The 16,148-nt window shown below is 39.3% G+C and overlaps 1 protein-coding gene across 1 annotated transcript in view; it reads left to right on the top strand.

The window, feature by feature from the left end:
• Window positions 1-16,148, top strand: part of KAT6A (lysine acetyltransferase 6A) — a 109,507-nt gene that overhangs the window by 63,077 nt on the left and 30,282 nt on the right. Inside the window, exons 6-8 of the mRNA XM_060085725.1 lie at window positions 1,603-1,738; window positions 3,071-3,387; window positions 5,824-5,942. Of these exons, the coding sequence (XP_059941708.1) occupies window positions 1,603-1,738; window positions 3,071-3,387; window positions 5,824-5,942 (572 nt within the window). The remainder of the gene's footprint in view (window positions 1-1,602; window positions 1,739-3,070; window positions 3,388-5,823; window positions 5,943-16,148) is intronic.

Genomic DNA, 16,148 nt, shown 5'->3' with positions numbered 1-16,148 from the left:
ACTAACATTGATCTGATGTGATTAATCTACAGACCTTATTTGAATTTCTGGTCCTGAGAATCCAATCCAGGATGTCACATTACATTTAGTTGTCATATTTCCTTACTCTCTTCCAGTCAGTTCCTCAGATTTTGTCTTTCCTGACCTTGACACTTTTGAAGAACACTGGCCAAGTATTTTGTAGAAAGTCCTTCATCTGGGTTTGTCTCTTGCTTTATTGCGATTAGACTGAGGCTGTGCAGTTTGACAAGAATACTAGAGAAGTGATGTAGTGCCCTCTTCATGTTACCATAACAGGGGTATATTATACTGCTGTGTCTTATTACTAGTGGTGTGAACTTGGATCACTTGATTATAGTGGAGAAACTTGACAGACACCTTAAAGTTACGCTTTTTCTGCTTTGTATCTCCTTTAGCATCAGTCATTGATTCGTGCATGCACCACTTTTTACTGTGCTGTTTGTCTCCATAGTGATGATTTTTCTATTTCCATCATTCTTCTACATTTACTAACTGTAATTCTGCTATAAGAAAGAGTGATCCCCAGCTGTGGGATGATCCGAACTGATGCCTGTTTGGCAAACTTTGGTTTTTGCTGTCAGAGCTCCCATCCTGGCTTCTGAAGCCGATATGGATGCCCTGGGGTGGGCACCACCTGGCTCCCACGGGCTCCCTCCCAGGTTTGACTCTACCCATTTGGAATGGCTTGGGGACCCCAAAGCCTGTGCTCCTGTTGGCTTGTCCCCGTCAGCAGACAAAGCCTCATGCTGCCCTCAGTTTTCCCCCTTTATTTCTTTTGAAGAACCAGTTTTTCACGGTACTTGTCCTGATTGTCTTCATAGTGTTCAAATCTGTATTTTTGTATGTAGGGGGAAATAATTTTCTCAACACTAATCATTAATAAATACTGTATTAAATTGTCATGAAGGAGTTCTTGTTTAATAAATGGACATGTAAAAACCAAAAAAAAACACACCAAAAAAAAAAAGTAAGAGTGATCCCTTTCTCCCACTTATTTATTTATTCAGCCATTCAAATCATTATGGACTCATGGATATTTATTTTATTCTATGGCTTATAGTCCATTATTATTATGTGATTATTATTATGTGATTATTCCTTTTTTTCTGGATTGACCCAGATCTGGCTGTTGGGAGTTCCTTCACGTTGGCTTCTGGGTCCTTTTCACATGCCTTCATCATCTGTTGAGCACTTCTTTATTTCCTGGCACCACAAGCTGTTCCAGGTTATCTTGTATTTTCCCAGCTCCAGCCCTGGACTCAGCCATTCCTCTATGGGAACCTGGCTTCTTTTCTTGCAGAACAGTAATTAGAAGCCCGTATGTGGGTTCTGGGTATAAAGTGAGGATCAGTGGACTTCAGCCATGTGTGGCCTTCAGGATATTTGTGAGTCTCTTCTAGTTGTTTGTAGAATTTTGTGTGTGTATGTTTTCATGTTTATTTTTCTAGGGGGCTTTTATCAGATTTTCAAATGAGAGTCCTTGACCTGAAAGTGGTTAAGAACTCCTGGCTTAGAGTATCTGAACTCTTTCACTGTATTTATGTCCCTTGTGCTTTTATGTGGAATTTTCTTTCTTTATAGGCATGTGGATATGTCAGATATGTCGACCTAGGAAAAAAGGACGAAAACTTCTACAGAAGAAGGCGGCACAGATAAAACGGCGCTATGCTAATCCAATAGGACGTCCAAAAAACAGGTTAAAGAAACAAAACACGGTGTAAGTTGTACTTGTGGCAAGGTGAGGGGAGAAGAGCGGAGGCCTTCTCTGTAGCACAGGGTTCACTTGTTTGCTCTGTGGAAAGACACGCAGTTGTCACAGCTGTGCCACTTTTATATAACAATAATGGCTGACTCTTCCTGAGCCCTTAATAAAGTACCAAGGCACTCACTGTTCTAAGTGCTTGACGTGTGTTAAGTCATTTAATTCTCCCACCAGCCCAGTGAAGTAGGTACTGTTGGTACTCACCTTTTTCAAAGGAGGATACTGCAGTCTAGAACGATTAACGTGCATAGTTTATAGTAAGTGTTCAGCTGAGATTAAAACCCCAATAGGCTGGCCCCAAGGTCTGGCTCTAAACCGTTACCTTAGATTGCTTCTTTTACCTAAAAAACAAGGAAGAAAAAAGTACGTTATTGAAGCATTTCACAGATTCTTCTCTTGATGTAATCTCAGTAGTTTATTTCTGTTATATGTACAGATTGCTGGATAGCTTCTCCTGTTGAGGTCATAGCTAAGTCCCATTTCTGTGTCCTGAAGTAAAATAATGTGGATTTTCATCTGTTGGCAGAAATCAGGGATATAATTATCTCTTGTGGACTAGAAAACTGGGCTAGGTTTGGAGGAGGTGGGGCAAGATTAAGTAGCTAATTTTCTCTTTTCTTTGGAGTATCTTTACAGTAATTCACCTTTGATGATACGTAAACTATCTTTAGGCCTGTCAGCCTCTCACAAAATTTACCCACCCTTTGTACACTTAAGACGAAGGTGGTATAGCTGAAATGAGTGGGCATTAGCAGCTTGAAATACATAGAACCAGTATTGTAGTTCATATTTTAAATCTTAAATCAAGCTTTAACTTTCCTGTAAAAAGATCTTTTGATTCCTGACTTGCAGAGAGTAACCCATCCTTATGATTAGAGGTAAGAGTGTAACTCTGAGTTGGTGCATAGGTGCTTGGACTTCATACCTGGAAAGGTCTTAGTCTTTCTCTGGTACAACTCTCATTGTATAGATGAAGACACTGTTGTTAAAAGAGAATGTGATTTGTCCAAGATGTGCAGCTAGTAAGTGGCAGAATTATGACTCAGATATGCCCTCTGACTCCTGGCCTAGGATTCTTTTCTCTATAAAATGAATAGGCTTCCCAGAAATAGATGTTTCTAATAACATTACTTTTTAGTCATATAATTTTACAGTTTATGGAATATTCTTAACAATATAGATTTTTAAAATATAGTTGTAGGTTATTTAGTGTGTGTTATATATTAAATAGAAACCATATAAAGATTTCTTTTTAATAGTTTCCCTTTTCCCTGTTTGATTCTTTAGGTCAAAAGGTCCCTTCAGCAAAGTTCGAACAGGCCCTGGAAGGGGTCGGAAACGTAAAATCACTCTCTCCAGCCAGTCAGCATCGTCATCAGAAGATGGATATCTAGAGCAAATAGATGGCTTGGACTTCTGCAGAGATGGCAGCGTCCCCTTGAAGTTCAATAAGAAAACCAAAGGGCTCATCGATGGCCTTACCAAATTCTTTACCCCTTCCCCTGATGGGCGGAAACCTCGAGGGGAAGTGGTGGACTACTCTGAGCAATATAGAGTCAGGAAAAAGGGCAACAGAAAATCAAGCACTTCCGATTGGCCCACAGGTAAAAGTTGTTCACTTAGAAACAAAAAGTATGCCAGAGTGTGTTATTTGGAATAACAATAGTTATCTAGAGTAGATTTATATTTGATTATTAAAAATTGGTCTTGGACTATAAGAATGTGCTAAATATATGTATGTAGGTGATACTCAGGTGATAACTATGGCAGGAACTTAGAGGCTAGAGATGAAGTTGGAGAATGGACAAGTAGGAGTTTTAGACAAAAGAAGATGCTTCTGCCTACAGAAATTTGGTGTATAACCTTGACTCAAGGATAACTTTATGTAATATTTCATAAATTACAAAATAAATTATGTGATGAACATCAAGGTGCTTACTTTATTCCTGGAAGGAAATTGCAGAGTATAGGTAAATATTGGGTTGCCCAGAAGTTCGTTTGGGTTTTTCCGAGCCTGAACAAAGTTTTGGGCCAACCCAATAAAATGCTGTTGATATGAGTATAAGTGAAAGACCAAATTATATGCAAATACGATGAGGTCATTGATTTTTCTACTTCAGATCTTGGCAAATACAGTTGTAATTTTTCATGGATTATACTTAAAAAGAGAGAGAAAGAGAACCACAGCTTCACACCATTTGCTTATGTGTCAGGCTCAGGCCCCTAGTTTTCAAAGTAGAAAACATCTGTGGAGAAGAGTTAAAAGTATAGCAGATAATTCAAGTCAGAGGAGAACATTTTGATGAGCTGTCCAGTTAATTAGAGCCGGTCTTATCGCTGTTGAGTTGCGAGAGCCTAACCGTGTGAAGAAAGTTAGAAAGGGCTCTGAGGAAAGCAGAAGAAAAAGAATGGGCTCTAGGATCACAGGGCCGAATCTGTAGTGTCTCATGTGCTGCAAGGACTTCCTTAACTTTTATTTCCTTCCCCGCAGTGTCCCATTGGTGATTGTATTCACTGCTTCATCATTCCTGCTTATATCAATGATTCATTGGTCCACTGCAGGAGAGAAAAATCCTCATCCTTGTCAGGTCCCCCCTTTTATGCTGTATTGATTGGCTTTTCACCTGAGTGGCAGTCAACTAACTACAGTTTAAGCATTTAAGTACTTTTCATGTCTTTATCAGCCACGTAGACTGTAGATAAGCTCCACTCTGAGTACATTTATCTAAGAAAATATGCAAGCCATTTAGGTTGGATTTAGGAAGGAATCTCTTAAAGCAGATCATGATAAAAGGCATTTTTGAATTAACCATTTCACTGGCTCTGGATGATTAGAAGAATCTACTGGAAGGTGTTAGAAATTATTAGAGCAAATGTATAAAGTGTATGGAGAACCAATATTGAGCTTTAGGCATTGGTATGAGCTTTTGCTTTAATTGGCTCTGTCATTTTCTTTATGAATTGTAGAGTTTAAGAAGCAGTCTGCACCATCTCATACAATGCTACGGAATACTGTGCTAGATCTGTGCCTGCATCCGTCTGTGTCATGCACTAGGGGGCATTAAAGGCACAGAATATCTTCAGATTATATATGTATTTTTCAGTTTAGGAATATTGTCAAGAGTGAGTCCTTGTCCTCCTTCTTCTTACACTAAATGAGTAAATGTATGTGCAATTGATTTTTAAAAGAGAGCTGTCTGTCACTAATGGGTTTTTTTCAGCCATACTCATACAGAGAGGAAGTGAGACCACATCAGTGTCGTCTTCAAATGCAAAGGATAGTGATCTACTTAACCCCTCAATGCTCCTCTCACGCATTTCTTTACCCATTTGAGGAAGGTGCATCATTTAGTGTATGCTTATTATAATTTGTCACACTTAGCCGGAGGATTACCATCTGTGATACTCAGGCTTTGGAGTTTGTGCTTTAAAAGGGTACCAGAATGTGAGGGGAGTTGGTAGTACTTGGCATCAGTTAAAGTAGCTATTTGAAATACATCTTTTTGTTGAGATAAGAATGTATTGGCCTTATGAAGATTGCAGAATCATTGAGAATTTTAAAAGGAGCAAAATTTCCTTGTTTTGCTCTGAAGTGATAAAAATTATGTCTTGCTATAACATAAACTTCTTCCATACCACCAAAGAATGAAGAAGCAACATTTGCATGTTGACATGTTAAACTCATATTAAAAGTTTTATATTCATGTTATTTCAAAATAGACTTCATACTTCTTAGACCTTTTTCCTGTTCTACTTTTATATGTATGTATGTATATACTGAAATATAATCTCTTTTAATGAAGTTTAAATTTAGTTATTTAGCTAGTATTTTTAAGCAGCTTTTAAGTCAATTCACGGTTCTCATTATAAGGCAAGATATAATATGTACGTATTATTTATTGACTAGTATCTTTCTGGGAGTCAGTTATGTTATCCTCTTCTCTTTTATATAAATAATATTAAGACTTTGGAAATTTGTTCTAGTTCATGTACTAAACTGAAGGTAGCATTAATAACGTGAGCCCTTTCTTAATGTGCAGACAATCAGGATGGCTGGGACGGCAAACAAGAAAGTGAGGAACGGCTTTTTGGGAGCCAGGAAATCATGACTGAGAAAGATATGGAATTATTTCGTGATATCCAAGAACAAGCACTGCAGGTAAAGTTGAATATTCAGATGGGACAAACAGTTTGTTCATGGATGAGAAACAGAGGATTAATTATATTGTGGGTAAAGCAGTAATAGCAATTTATTTATCCATCTGATCTGCGGATAGATGTGGTTTGTGCGTGTGCATAGTTTGCTGGTGTTCTTTTCAAACCCATGATAACTGCTTTGGTTTTGCAGATAAACACATTGCTTTGACTACCAGTATCAAATGAGCTTGGTTTACTTATCAATATTTTCTGTCTTATGTATGAAGACGAGTTTAGGATTTTACCAAGAAACAAAAACCAAGCCTCTCTCAAGTGATAAAACACATATTCATTAATTCAGGAAATGTTTATTAAATGCTTCTGCCTTAATCCTCTGTTAACACGTAGCAAGATATAAATGTACAGACACAGAACCTACTTACATGCCAGATGCTAGAGATGCCAAGGTAAATGACAGGATTCCTTCTCTAGCCAGGAGAGACTTGTAAATAGATAATTTCCTTAATGTGAAAGTTTAATTATAGAATACATGGAATTGGGGGAGTGTGGGAGGCAAGTATGTACTTCTGTCTGTGGAGGTCAGAGGAGGAGTCGTTGAGGGGAAATACTACTTGAGGTGGTCTTAAGAATGTACAGGAGTGTATCAGGATGACAAGGAATGGGGTCCCGTATAATTAGAAGGAACGGAAGTGTGAAGATTTGAAAATGGGGGGCAATGTGAAGAACATAGGGTATAGATAATGGCAGGAGAACAGATGAGAAGAGTGCAGGGGTACATCATAAAGGCTCTTTTGGATTGTGTTTATTTATCTTTTGTCTTTTCCTTCTTTGCCACCAACTCACTGTGTAAGCCAAGTCGAGTTCTGTCTCTTTTCTTGAAATTAAGAATTTATAAGGCTGATGCTGGGGATTCCTGTTGCGTAGGTGAAACTGTTTGGATTAAGAGACCCGTTAGTGAATAGATTGTTTATGTAGAGTGTTTTTGAACAATAAAGACAACAGTATAAATATTCAGCAAACATTTACTCGGCATTTCACCGTCTTATGATTTAACCAGATACTGGCTTTGAGTCAGGTAGATCTGAGGTCAAGCCTTGGTCTGTCATTTACTAACTTCTACTTCAGGCAAGTTGCTTAACCTCTGAAGGCATATTCTTTTCCGGACAATAAGTAAAAAAAAAAAAAAGTGTTATAGGTACTGTAGTAGAAAGTTGCATGATGTTCAGTGGGAATTCAAAGGAGTTCTTCACTTTTTAAGAACCTTTTTTTCCCCTGAATAAGTTGCAGACATATGCTAATGCTTTTTATTCCTGCTTATTTGTGTGTATTTCCTAAAAACAAGGACGTTCTTATACGTGACCGCAGTACAGTCATCTCATCAGGAATTTAACACCAATGAAGCATGTTACCTAATCTGGAGATTTTAATCGTATTTCACCAGCTGTACCACTCATGTTCTTTATAGCAGAAGGAAAAAAAAGCCTTGTCCTGGTCCACTGTCCAGTCTAGGATCATGTGTTTCGTTTACTTGTTGTGTCTCCTTAGTCTCCTTTAACCTGGAACACTTTCTCAGTCTTTATCTTTCACGCCCTCGACATTTTTGACGTGTGCAGGTCATTTATTTTGTTGAATGTCTACAGAGGTGACGTGTCCTCGTCAGCGTGTCATACGAGGAGGCACGTAATAGGTGTTCGTCCTGTTACAAGGGATGTTAACTTGATCACTTGGGTACAGTGGTATCGTGCCTTGTTTCTTCTCTGTGAAATCATTTGCCCTCTGTAATTATTGATATGTATCTTGTGGGAATACACTTTATGTAAATATCCTGTTTCTTATCAAATTTTACCTGCTAGACTTTGCAGGTTGCTTTGATGGAATTAGATGATTTTCTAATTCCATCATTTATTTTACATTTATTAATTGGCATACTGCTGTTAGGAAGAGCTTTTCCTTCTTCCTATCAGTCTATCCATCCATCCATCCCTCCATCCATATGTCTATCTATCTATCTGTGACTTGTAGATTCTTATTTTATGAGTTATCTTATCATTTGTTGCTATTGATATTTATTTTGATACTCAGATTGTTCCAGATTTGGGCAGGGGGAACTTCAAGCCGGCCGCTGCATCATTCCGACGTGTCTCTGTCATTTTTCCCCCCACACAGATTGAGAACATTTATTGTGATTTTAATCTCTACCTCACCCTTAACTTTGGTTTTTTTGTGTGTGTTACTTTCTCCAATTTATTCTGTTCATTTGGTGATTTTTTAAATTGAGGTATAATTGACATATAACATTGTATTAGTTTCAGGTGTACAACAAAATGATTCGATATTTGTATAGTCCATATTCATATTTACTTTTGGCCACAGCAGTATATCCTAGGCTCTTGTTGTTCTAGTTGCAGATTCAGCCATTTCTCTAAGAATCCCTGGTTCCTTTTATTGGAGAATAGGAGTCAGTGGTAGTTCTGTTCTTTTACTTGCTCAGGCCCAAAGAGGTCCTTGATTTTTTTTCTGTCTCATGCTCTGTACATATTCAGTTCATCAGCAAATCCTGTTGGTTCTGCCTTCACAATATATCCAGAATATGACTACTTCTTTTCCCTTCCACCTCTGTCTTAGCCTGAGCTGCCGTCACCTCTTGCTTGGGCTGTTGTCATGTCTCCAGACTCATCATCTACTTGCTTCCACTCCTGTTCCTCACCCCAATCTTGAGTCTATATTCTTTATACAGGGCCCGGAGTAAATGCTTTGAAACATACCACGCCTCTGCCCAGAAGCCCTCCAGTGTCTGTCAGTCTTGCTTAGACTGTTTACAAAGGCCCACCGTGACCTTGTGCCTGCCCCCCTCTCCCACGCTGTCCTCCCACTCTTGCCCTTGTTGGCTCTGCTCCAGCCACGGGCCTCCTTCTCTTCCTCAGACACACCAGGCACCTTCTGCCTTGGAGCCTTTGCACTTACGGCTCCCCGTTTGGATTGCCCTTCCTCTGGCCCAGACGTCTAGTTGGCGCACTCTGTTTAGGTCTCTGCTCCTGTCACCCATCAGAGAGGCCCTTCCTACATCCCAAACTGAAATAGCATACATTTATCCCCACTGTATCACTCTGTGTCCCCCTACCTGCCTGCTTGTCCTGTATAGTACTTATCACTTCCTGAATGTAAATATTTATTTCTAGAATGTAAGTGCCTTGAGAACAGGCACTTTCTTTTTGGTCACTGCTTTATACCAAGTACCTGGAATATAGTAAAGGCTCAGTAAATATTTGTTTAATGAATGGATGTTTAAATGAACGTTTCTGCTGGGAGAAATGGGCCAGGAGTTGGAATAATAGGAGTGTGAAGCGAAAGATGACTAGGGAGAGTTAAAAGGGGTGCTGAGCCTTGCTGAGACCCAGTGGAGACAATATCAATTTGGATTGACAATAATCTGGCTAATTGTGTGTTTCTTCCAGCATTTTATTAAGCTTGTGATTGTCCATGTATGTATCTGGCACCAAAGAAATAACTAGATATTTGAATTCTAATCTGTGCTTATTTTCATTGGCAGTGCACTGAAATTCTGATGATGGTGGTATTTCTGCATGGGGTTCATTCATTTGGAATTCATGTGCCCGGCATGGAACTAGAGCTATAGGCTGAACAAAAAGTTGTAGCTTCTGCCTTCATGAAACTTTGCCTCATGAGTGAGACAGATAGTAAACAATCATACAAATAAATCTCTTATTACAAACTGATAAGTAATAGGAGGAAAATAAGAATGCAGTGAGAGGTTATAGTAGATAACTTCCTGGTCCAGGTGTCTGGGATTCCTCTTTTAGGGCAGTGATAATTTACACAGGGACCTAAAGGTTGAGTGGAAAGTCAGCAAGGCACAAAACTACTAAGAAGAATGTTCCAGACATAGGGGCTGCCTGTGTAAACGTCTTGAGGCATAAAGGAGCTTGGTAAATTTGAGAAACTGAAAGAAGGCCAGTATAGCTAGAGTACAGTGAATAAAAGTCACAAAAGATGAAGCTGAAGAGATAAGCTGAGGACAGACGTTAGGATTGGGGTTTTTATTGTAACTGTAGTGGGAAACCATTGAATGATTTTTTTCGAAAATTCTTTTCCATTATGGTTTATTATAAGATATTGAATATAGTTCCCTATGCTATACATAGGTCCTTGTTGTTTATCTCTTTTGTATATAGTAGTGTGTATCTGTTATCCTGAACTCCTAATTTATCCCTCCCTGTCCCTTTCCCCTTTGGTAACCATTAGTTTGTTTTCTGTGTTTGTGAGTCTGTTTCTGTTTTTTAAATAAGTTTCACTTGTATCATTTTTTTTAGATTCTGCATATAAGTGATGTCATATGATATTCGTCTTTCTCTGACTTACTTCACTTAGTATGATAATCTCTAGGTCCATCCATGTTGCTACAAATGGCATTACTTCATTCTTTTTTATGGCTGAGTAGTATTCCATTGTATATATCTACCACATCTTTTTTTTTTTTTTTTTTTAAATGGCTCACAGGCCCAGCCGCTCCACGGCATGCGGGTTCTTCCTGGAGCGGGGCACGAACCTGTGTCCCCTGCATTGGTAGGCAGACTCTCTACCACTGCGCCACCAGGGAAGCCCTACCACATCTTCTTTAATCATTGAATGATTGTAGAAAGGAAATAGAAAGATCAGATTTGCATTAATTTTTTTTTTTTTGGCCACTCTATGAGGAATGGATTGGAATTAGGCAAGAGTCAAAGCTGGGAAACCAATTTAGAGGCTTTTTCAGTGATCCAGATGGAAGAAGATGGTGACTTAGACTAGAGAGGTGGCAGTGGAAATGGGAGAGAAGTGGAGGGATTTAGAATGCACTTCAGAGATGGAGTCAGCAGAACTTGGTGGTAGATTCAGCATGCAGTGTAAAGGAGCGGGAGGTTGTCAAGGACAGCTCCCAGGCTCTCTGACCTAATGTAACAGAGAAAGTGGGTTGAAGCCACTGGGGAGAGTCACTATTGATTAGATTAGATGATGTTTTTAAATAATAGAAGCATTCATAAACATAACATACAAAGTCATTTTTGAGAGCCTAGATATTTAGTAGAAACTGCTTCAACCTTTGTTCCACAAATTTTGCAGGAAGATTTTATTACAGGGTCTTATGCTGTCTTCGTAACAAATAAATGATAAAGGAGTTAATATAGGAATCCATCCAACCAAAAACCCATCATTTATTAAGTACCTACTTTGTTCTAGAAACTATGCTAGGTGCAGGGGCTATGAATGAGACCTTGTTTTTATTTTCATAGAGCTTTTACCATTTAGTAGGAAACGTACTCACAAAAGCAAATCCAATAGTGATGGCTCATAGTGATGACCTTGAACAATTAAATTTTGTATGATACATTATCTCATTAAGTTGAGCATTATTGAAATGTTTAGCAAGTGCCACCCCCCCAAAAAAAGAGTCATCTATTAATTGTTTTTGTTTTGTTTTGTTTTTGTTTTTGTTTTAATTTCAGGAGAAGAATATAGTTTGCCTGGTACTATGTTCCATCATTACTAGCTAGTCAGTGAACACTTCATAAAAAAGAGCCACCTCTAAAAAGAAAAACAGAAGCATAAGAAATTAGTAGTATAGGCTTTTGTTTGGAATTATATTTCAACAGTGATCTTGTGAGCTTGTAAGGAATGGTTTTTCTTAAAAGATGCATCACCAGGGCCTCCCTGGTGGCGCAGTGGTTGAGAGTCCGCCTGCCGATGCAGGGGATACGGGTTCGTGCCCCGGTCTGGGAGGATCCCATATGCCGCGGAGCGGCTGGGCCCGTGAGCCATGGCCGCTGGGCCTGCGCATCCGGAGCCTGTGCTCTGCAACGGGAGAGTCCACAACAGTGAGAGGCCCACATAACGCAAAAAGGAAAAAAAAAAAAAGATGCATCACCAGAAAGAAGCATTTGTATTCAAGTCATTACACTGAAGAGCATAACAGCCTCCTCGAAATATATAGAATGATTTTTACATAAAATATCACCAAATAGCACATTATATTTCGATAGTAATTTTAGTGCTTTCTAATTTTGAAGGATTTGATTGTGTTTTTTTTGTGGTTCTAGAAAGTTAACAGCATTTTTGAAATCTGTGTGGGCCACTAAAATAATTTTCTTCTTTGCATAAAGAATTGAACAGTTAATTAGAAATGGAATAAACTAGGTTCAACAACTCTCTTCACCCTTTGAGGTAAGGATTGTTATCCCTATTTAATTTAATTAAGTAATTAATTTTTTTCCTAGAAAAGTGTTGATCTTAGAATTAACAAAACATGCATGTAAAAGTATTAACGTGATATGCTCAGTGTCGCAACTACCTAAACAGTCATTCTCAAGCCGGGATGTACTTCAAAACCACCTTAACCTGCCTAGGCTCTGTTCGAATATTCAGAAACTCCAGGGACTGAGGAGGAAAGGGGCCCAGGTACAGTATTTAGGAAACACTTTCCAGATGATCTTGTAATTGGGAACTGCTCTAAGATATATGAGCCTGTTGGCTACAACTAGAATAGGAAAGTCAAGATGCAAAGGCGGTTCTATAACTTTAAGCAGTTAGTTCTCATCCACGTTAACTGTCTGAGATTTTTGAAAGTGGTGACAGGTACATAGGTAACCAATGTATAGAGATTGTTTGGCGAATCTTCATCTTCGTTACGTTTTCTGGACAGCTGCACATGGATACGGTATGTGACATTCCTTATTCCTTTGGCCCAGCAGCTTTGTTGAGCCTGTTGTCAACGCGCACATCTGGAGTTCCCATCTCCTTCATGGCAAATTTCTGGATTTCTTTGAGTGCCCGAAGGGCATGCTTCTTGAAACCCACTCCATTTTACACAAGGAAACCGAGACTTTTAGTTGAGTGACTTTCCTGAAGTTATGTAACTAGTAATGGTAGAGGTGGATTAGAGCTGGGGCCTGTGTGACTTCCATTTTTGTGCCCCTGATCACAGTAACCTCCTGCATTACCCTGTAAAAGATGTTACAGAGGCATCAAAATCATAAAGCCTGTACTGAATGCAAGTAGAGAAAGGTAAGATAAACAGCAAACAGTGGCACAGAGTACCAATTGATGTAATTTGTTGCTGTATTAAATGATATGGACTGTTCCATATGTTCACAGTATATTCTACGATTAGTAAGAGTTGGTATGATCTGAGATGGTCACAGAAGAAGCAGGATTTAGGTAAATGAAGAGAATGAGGGCTTACCAGGTAGAGTAAACAACATTAACTTCAGCTTTGAGGAATACAGTGTATATATTGTATTAATACAAGAGACATTGTGATTATTGGTCCATCAGGTCAGCAAATATTTGAGGGCCTACTATGTGCAGGTCATACTGGGGCGATGATGTAGAAACACAGTAGCTGCCTGTGAAGGTGTCATAACACGGGCAGTCCTTGCTTTGTGTGGTGCTGTGCTGATGGAGACACATGCATATCAGAATTGTGTTTGTGCTTCATGCACTCTGTAGCGACTGAGACTGGATCTCAGTTTTGATATGCATAAGTTTCAGTTAACATGGTAGCATGCAAAGCAAGGACTGCCTGTAGTTTAGTCTGAGAGGTAAAACTGCATGGAACATTGTTGGGTAACGGTAAAAAATACTGAATTACTGGTATAGGGCTGGATTTTAGAGGGCTTTGAAAGCTAGTAAGAGGATGTTAGTTTTAGCGTGCTGGGGTTTTAAGGTATCCCCATGACTGCTTTTTTTTTTTTTTTTTTTTTTTTTGCCGTATGCGGGCCTCTCACTGTTGTGGCCTCCCGTTGCGGAGCACAGTCTCCGGACGCGCAGGCTCAGCGGCCATGGCTCACGGGCCCAGCCGCTCCGCGACATGTGGGATCTTCCCGGACCGGGGCACGAACCCGTGTCCCCTGCATCGGCAGGCGGACTCTCAACCACTGCGCCACCAGGGAAGCCCCATGACCGCTTTTTTGTTGCTGGAGTGGACTCCTTGGGACTGCTGAAACTAGGGGTGGGAGCAGAGGGTTGTTGTAGTGTCTGAAGGCGTTTACCCGTTAGTTATGAGTCACGTATTGAAGGCTGTTTAGATGTATTTTGAGTTCATTCATTTGATGATTTAGCAAAATTTTATTGAGTATTTATTAAGATAGTGGTTAAGAGCCTAGGTATTAGAGACAGTCTGCACAGGTTCAAATCCAGTCTCTGCTGAGTGCCCTTGGTCAACCAGGTTACTTAATAGGTTTCTTGAAAGGATTAAATGAATTGATACTTGCAAAGCGCTTAGTGTGTCATTCATGTCATTTGGGGCGTTGGCCTTAGGTAGGAGCCTAGACCATTCATCCATAGCCTTAAGGAAGGGCAGGGTGTATGGCCACAAGGGTAGACATACAGATGTGCCGTGGAAAGTGGAAAGCTGCGGAAGCTCTCTTGATTGCTTCTTAGAAAGCAAAGGCATTGCTTGAATGTGAAGATGGGGTACAAGGTATTGGAGGCTTGAGGAGAGACAGGAGAAAGTAATGAAATAATCTAGAAGAACAGGAGAGTGAATGGAGTAGGGAAGCATCAAGCACCCATTGAGGTTAGTGGGTATGAATTATAAGTTGAGACTAGTGAGCATGGTTCTGTGTTTTTCTCTAGTAGTGTTCAGATATGAGGGTAATAACTTGGATTGTGTTGGAATATTGAATTTAACCAGAGTTGGGATTTTGGTGAATCAGGAGAAAAGCAAGGAAGTTAAGGATATATGTAAAGATGAAGTACAGTAAAAGACCTTGGAATCTAAGCTGGATAAGGAGAAAAGGAAAGTCTAAGTCCCCATTTCTCCCTCCCCCAGCCCCTGGCAACCACCATTCTACTTTCTGTCTATGAATTTAACTACCCTAGGTAGACCTCACATGAGTGCAATCGTAAAATATTTGTCCTTTTGTGTTGGCTTTATTTTACTTAGCATATATGTCTTCAAGTTTCATCCATGTTGTAATATGTGTCAGGATTTTCTTCCTTTTTAAAGTCTAAATAGTATTCCATTGTGTGTTTGTACCACATCTTTTTTATCCCTTTATCCGTCAGTGGACACTTGGGTTGCTTCTGCCTTTTCGACTTATGAATAATGCTGCTATGAACATGGTGTACAAATAATTGTTTGAGTCCTAGCTTTCAATTCTTTTGGCTGTATTCCCAGAAGTGCAGTTGCTGGTTCATATGATAATTCTGTGTTTAATTTTTTGAGGAACTGCCATACTGTTTTTTCCCCGCAGTGGCTGTACCATTTTGCATTCCCACCAGCAATGCTCGAGGGTTTCCAGTTTCTCCAGATGCTCGCCAACACTTGTTATTTTCTGGTGTTTCGTTTTGTTTTTTATAGTAGCAATCCTAATGGGTGTGAAGTGGTATCTCATTGTGGTTTACATTTGCATTTCCCTGATGATTAGTGATGTCGAACATCTTTTCATGTACATATTGGCCATCTGTACGTATATCTTTTTTAGAGAATGAAAAAAAATTATAACTCATTTTTTAGTAAGATCTTAGTTACCCTAATTCAATTGTTGGCAAAACATGATCTGAACTGAGTTTAGACTATATATATATTCTTTACTTATCCCATTTAATGTGACTATTCATGTGCTTTGCTAAAGAAATATTAATGTATCTGATTATGGAGCATTGTCCCAAATCCTACTGAGGCTGTTGATTTAAGATACATATAGGTCCTGTAGTACTTCTCTAACATGAGAAAAATTCAGTATTCTGAGGTACATTCTGTTCCAAGGGTTTTGGATAAGAGACTGTGGACATGTAGTAACTTCATTTCTTTGGAAAACTAAGTTCCAGTTCAAAGAAACGTACAGACAAACTTTTGGAATTCAGAAATTAATTAGTTGAGGGCTACCCATACTTTCTATCTCACCTTGTACCCGGTTGGTTCTTTTCTGTCTTTGTGCTTCACTCTTAATATTCCTGTACTGGAGTTCTTTACCTCTTAACTTCTCTGATCCTTGGCTTCTCTCCACTCCCCCCATCTATAAAGCAGGCGTGTTGTTTCCTACTTTGAGGAATGGATTGTGGGGAATAAATGAGATGACAGTGCGAGGTGCAGAGACTGCACAGTAGGTGCCCCACACATGCTGAGTCTCTTTACTCCATAAGGTCATGCTCTCTCCACTTTGCAGCATGTGAACTCATTCTTATGTATCTCTTTCATCAGGTAACT

The sequence above is a fragment of the Mesoplodon densirostris genome, chromosome 20 (genome assembly GCF_025265405.1).
Source record: "Mesoplodon densirostris isolate mMesDen1 chromosome 20, mMesDen1 primary haplotype, whole genome shotgun sequence".
NCBI lineage: Eukaryota > Metazoa > Chordata > Mammalia > Artiodactyla > Ziphiidae > Mesoplodon > Mesoplodon densirostris.
This window is presented reverse-complemented; position numbering and strand designations above follow the sequence as displayed.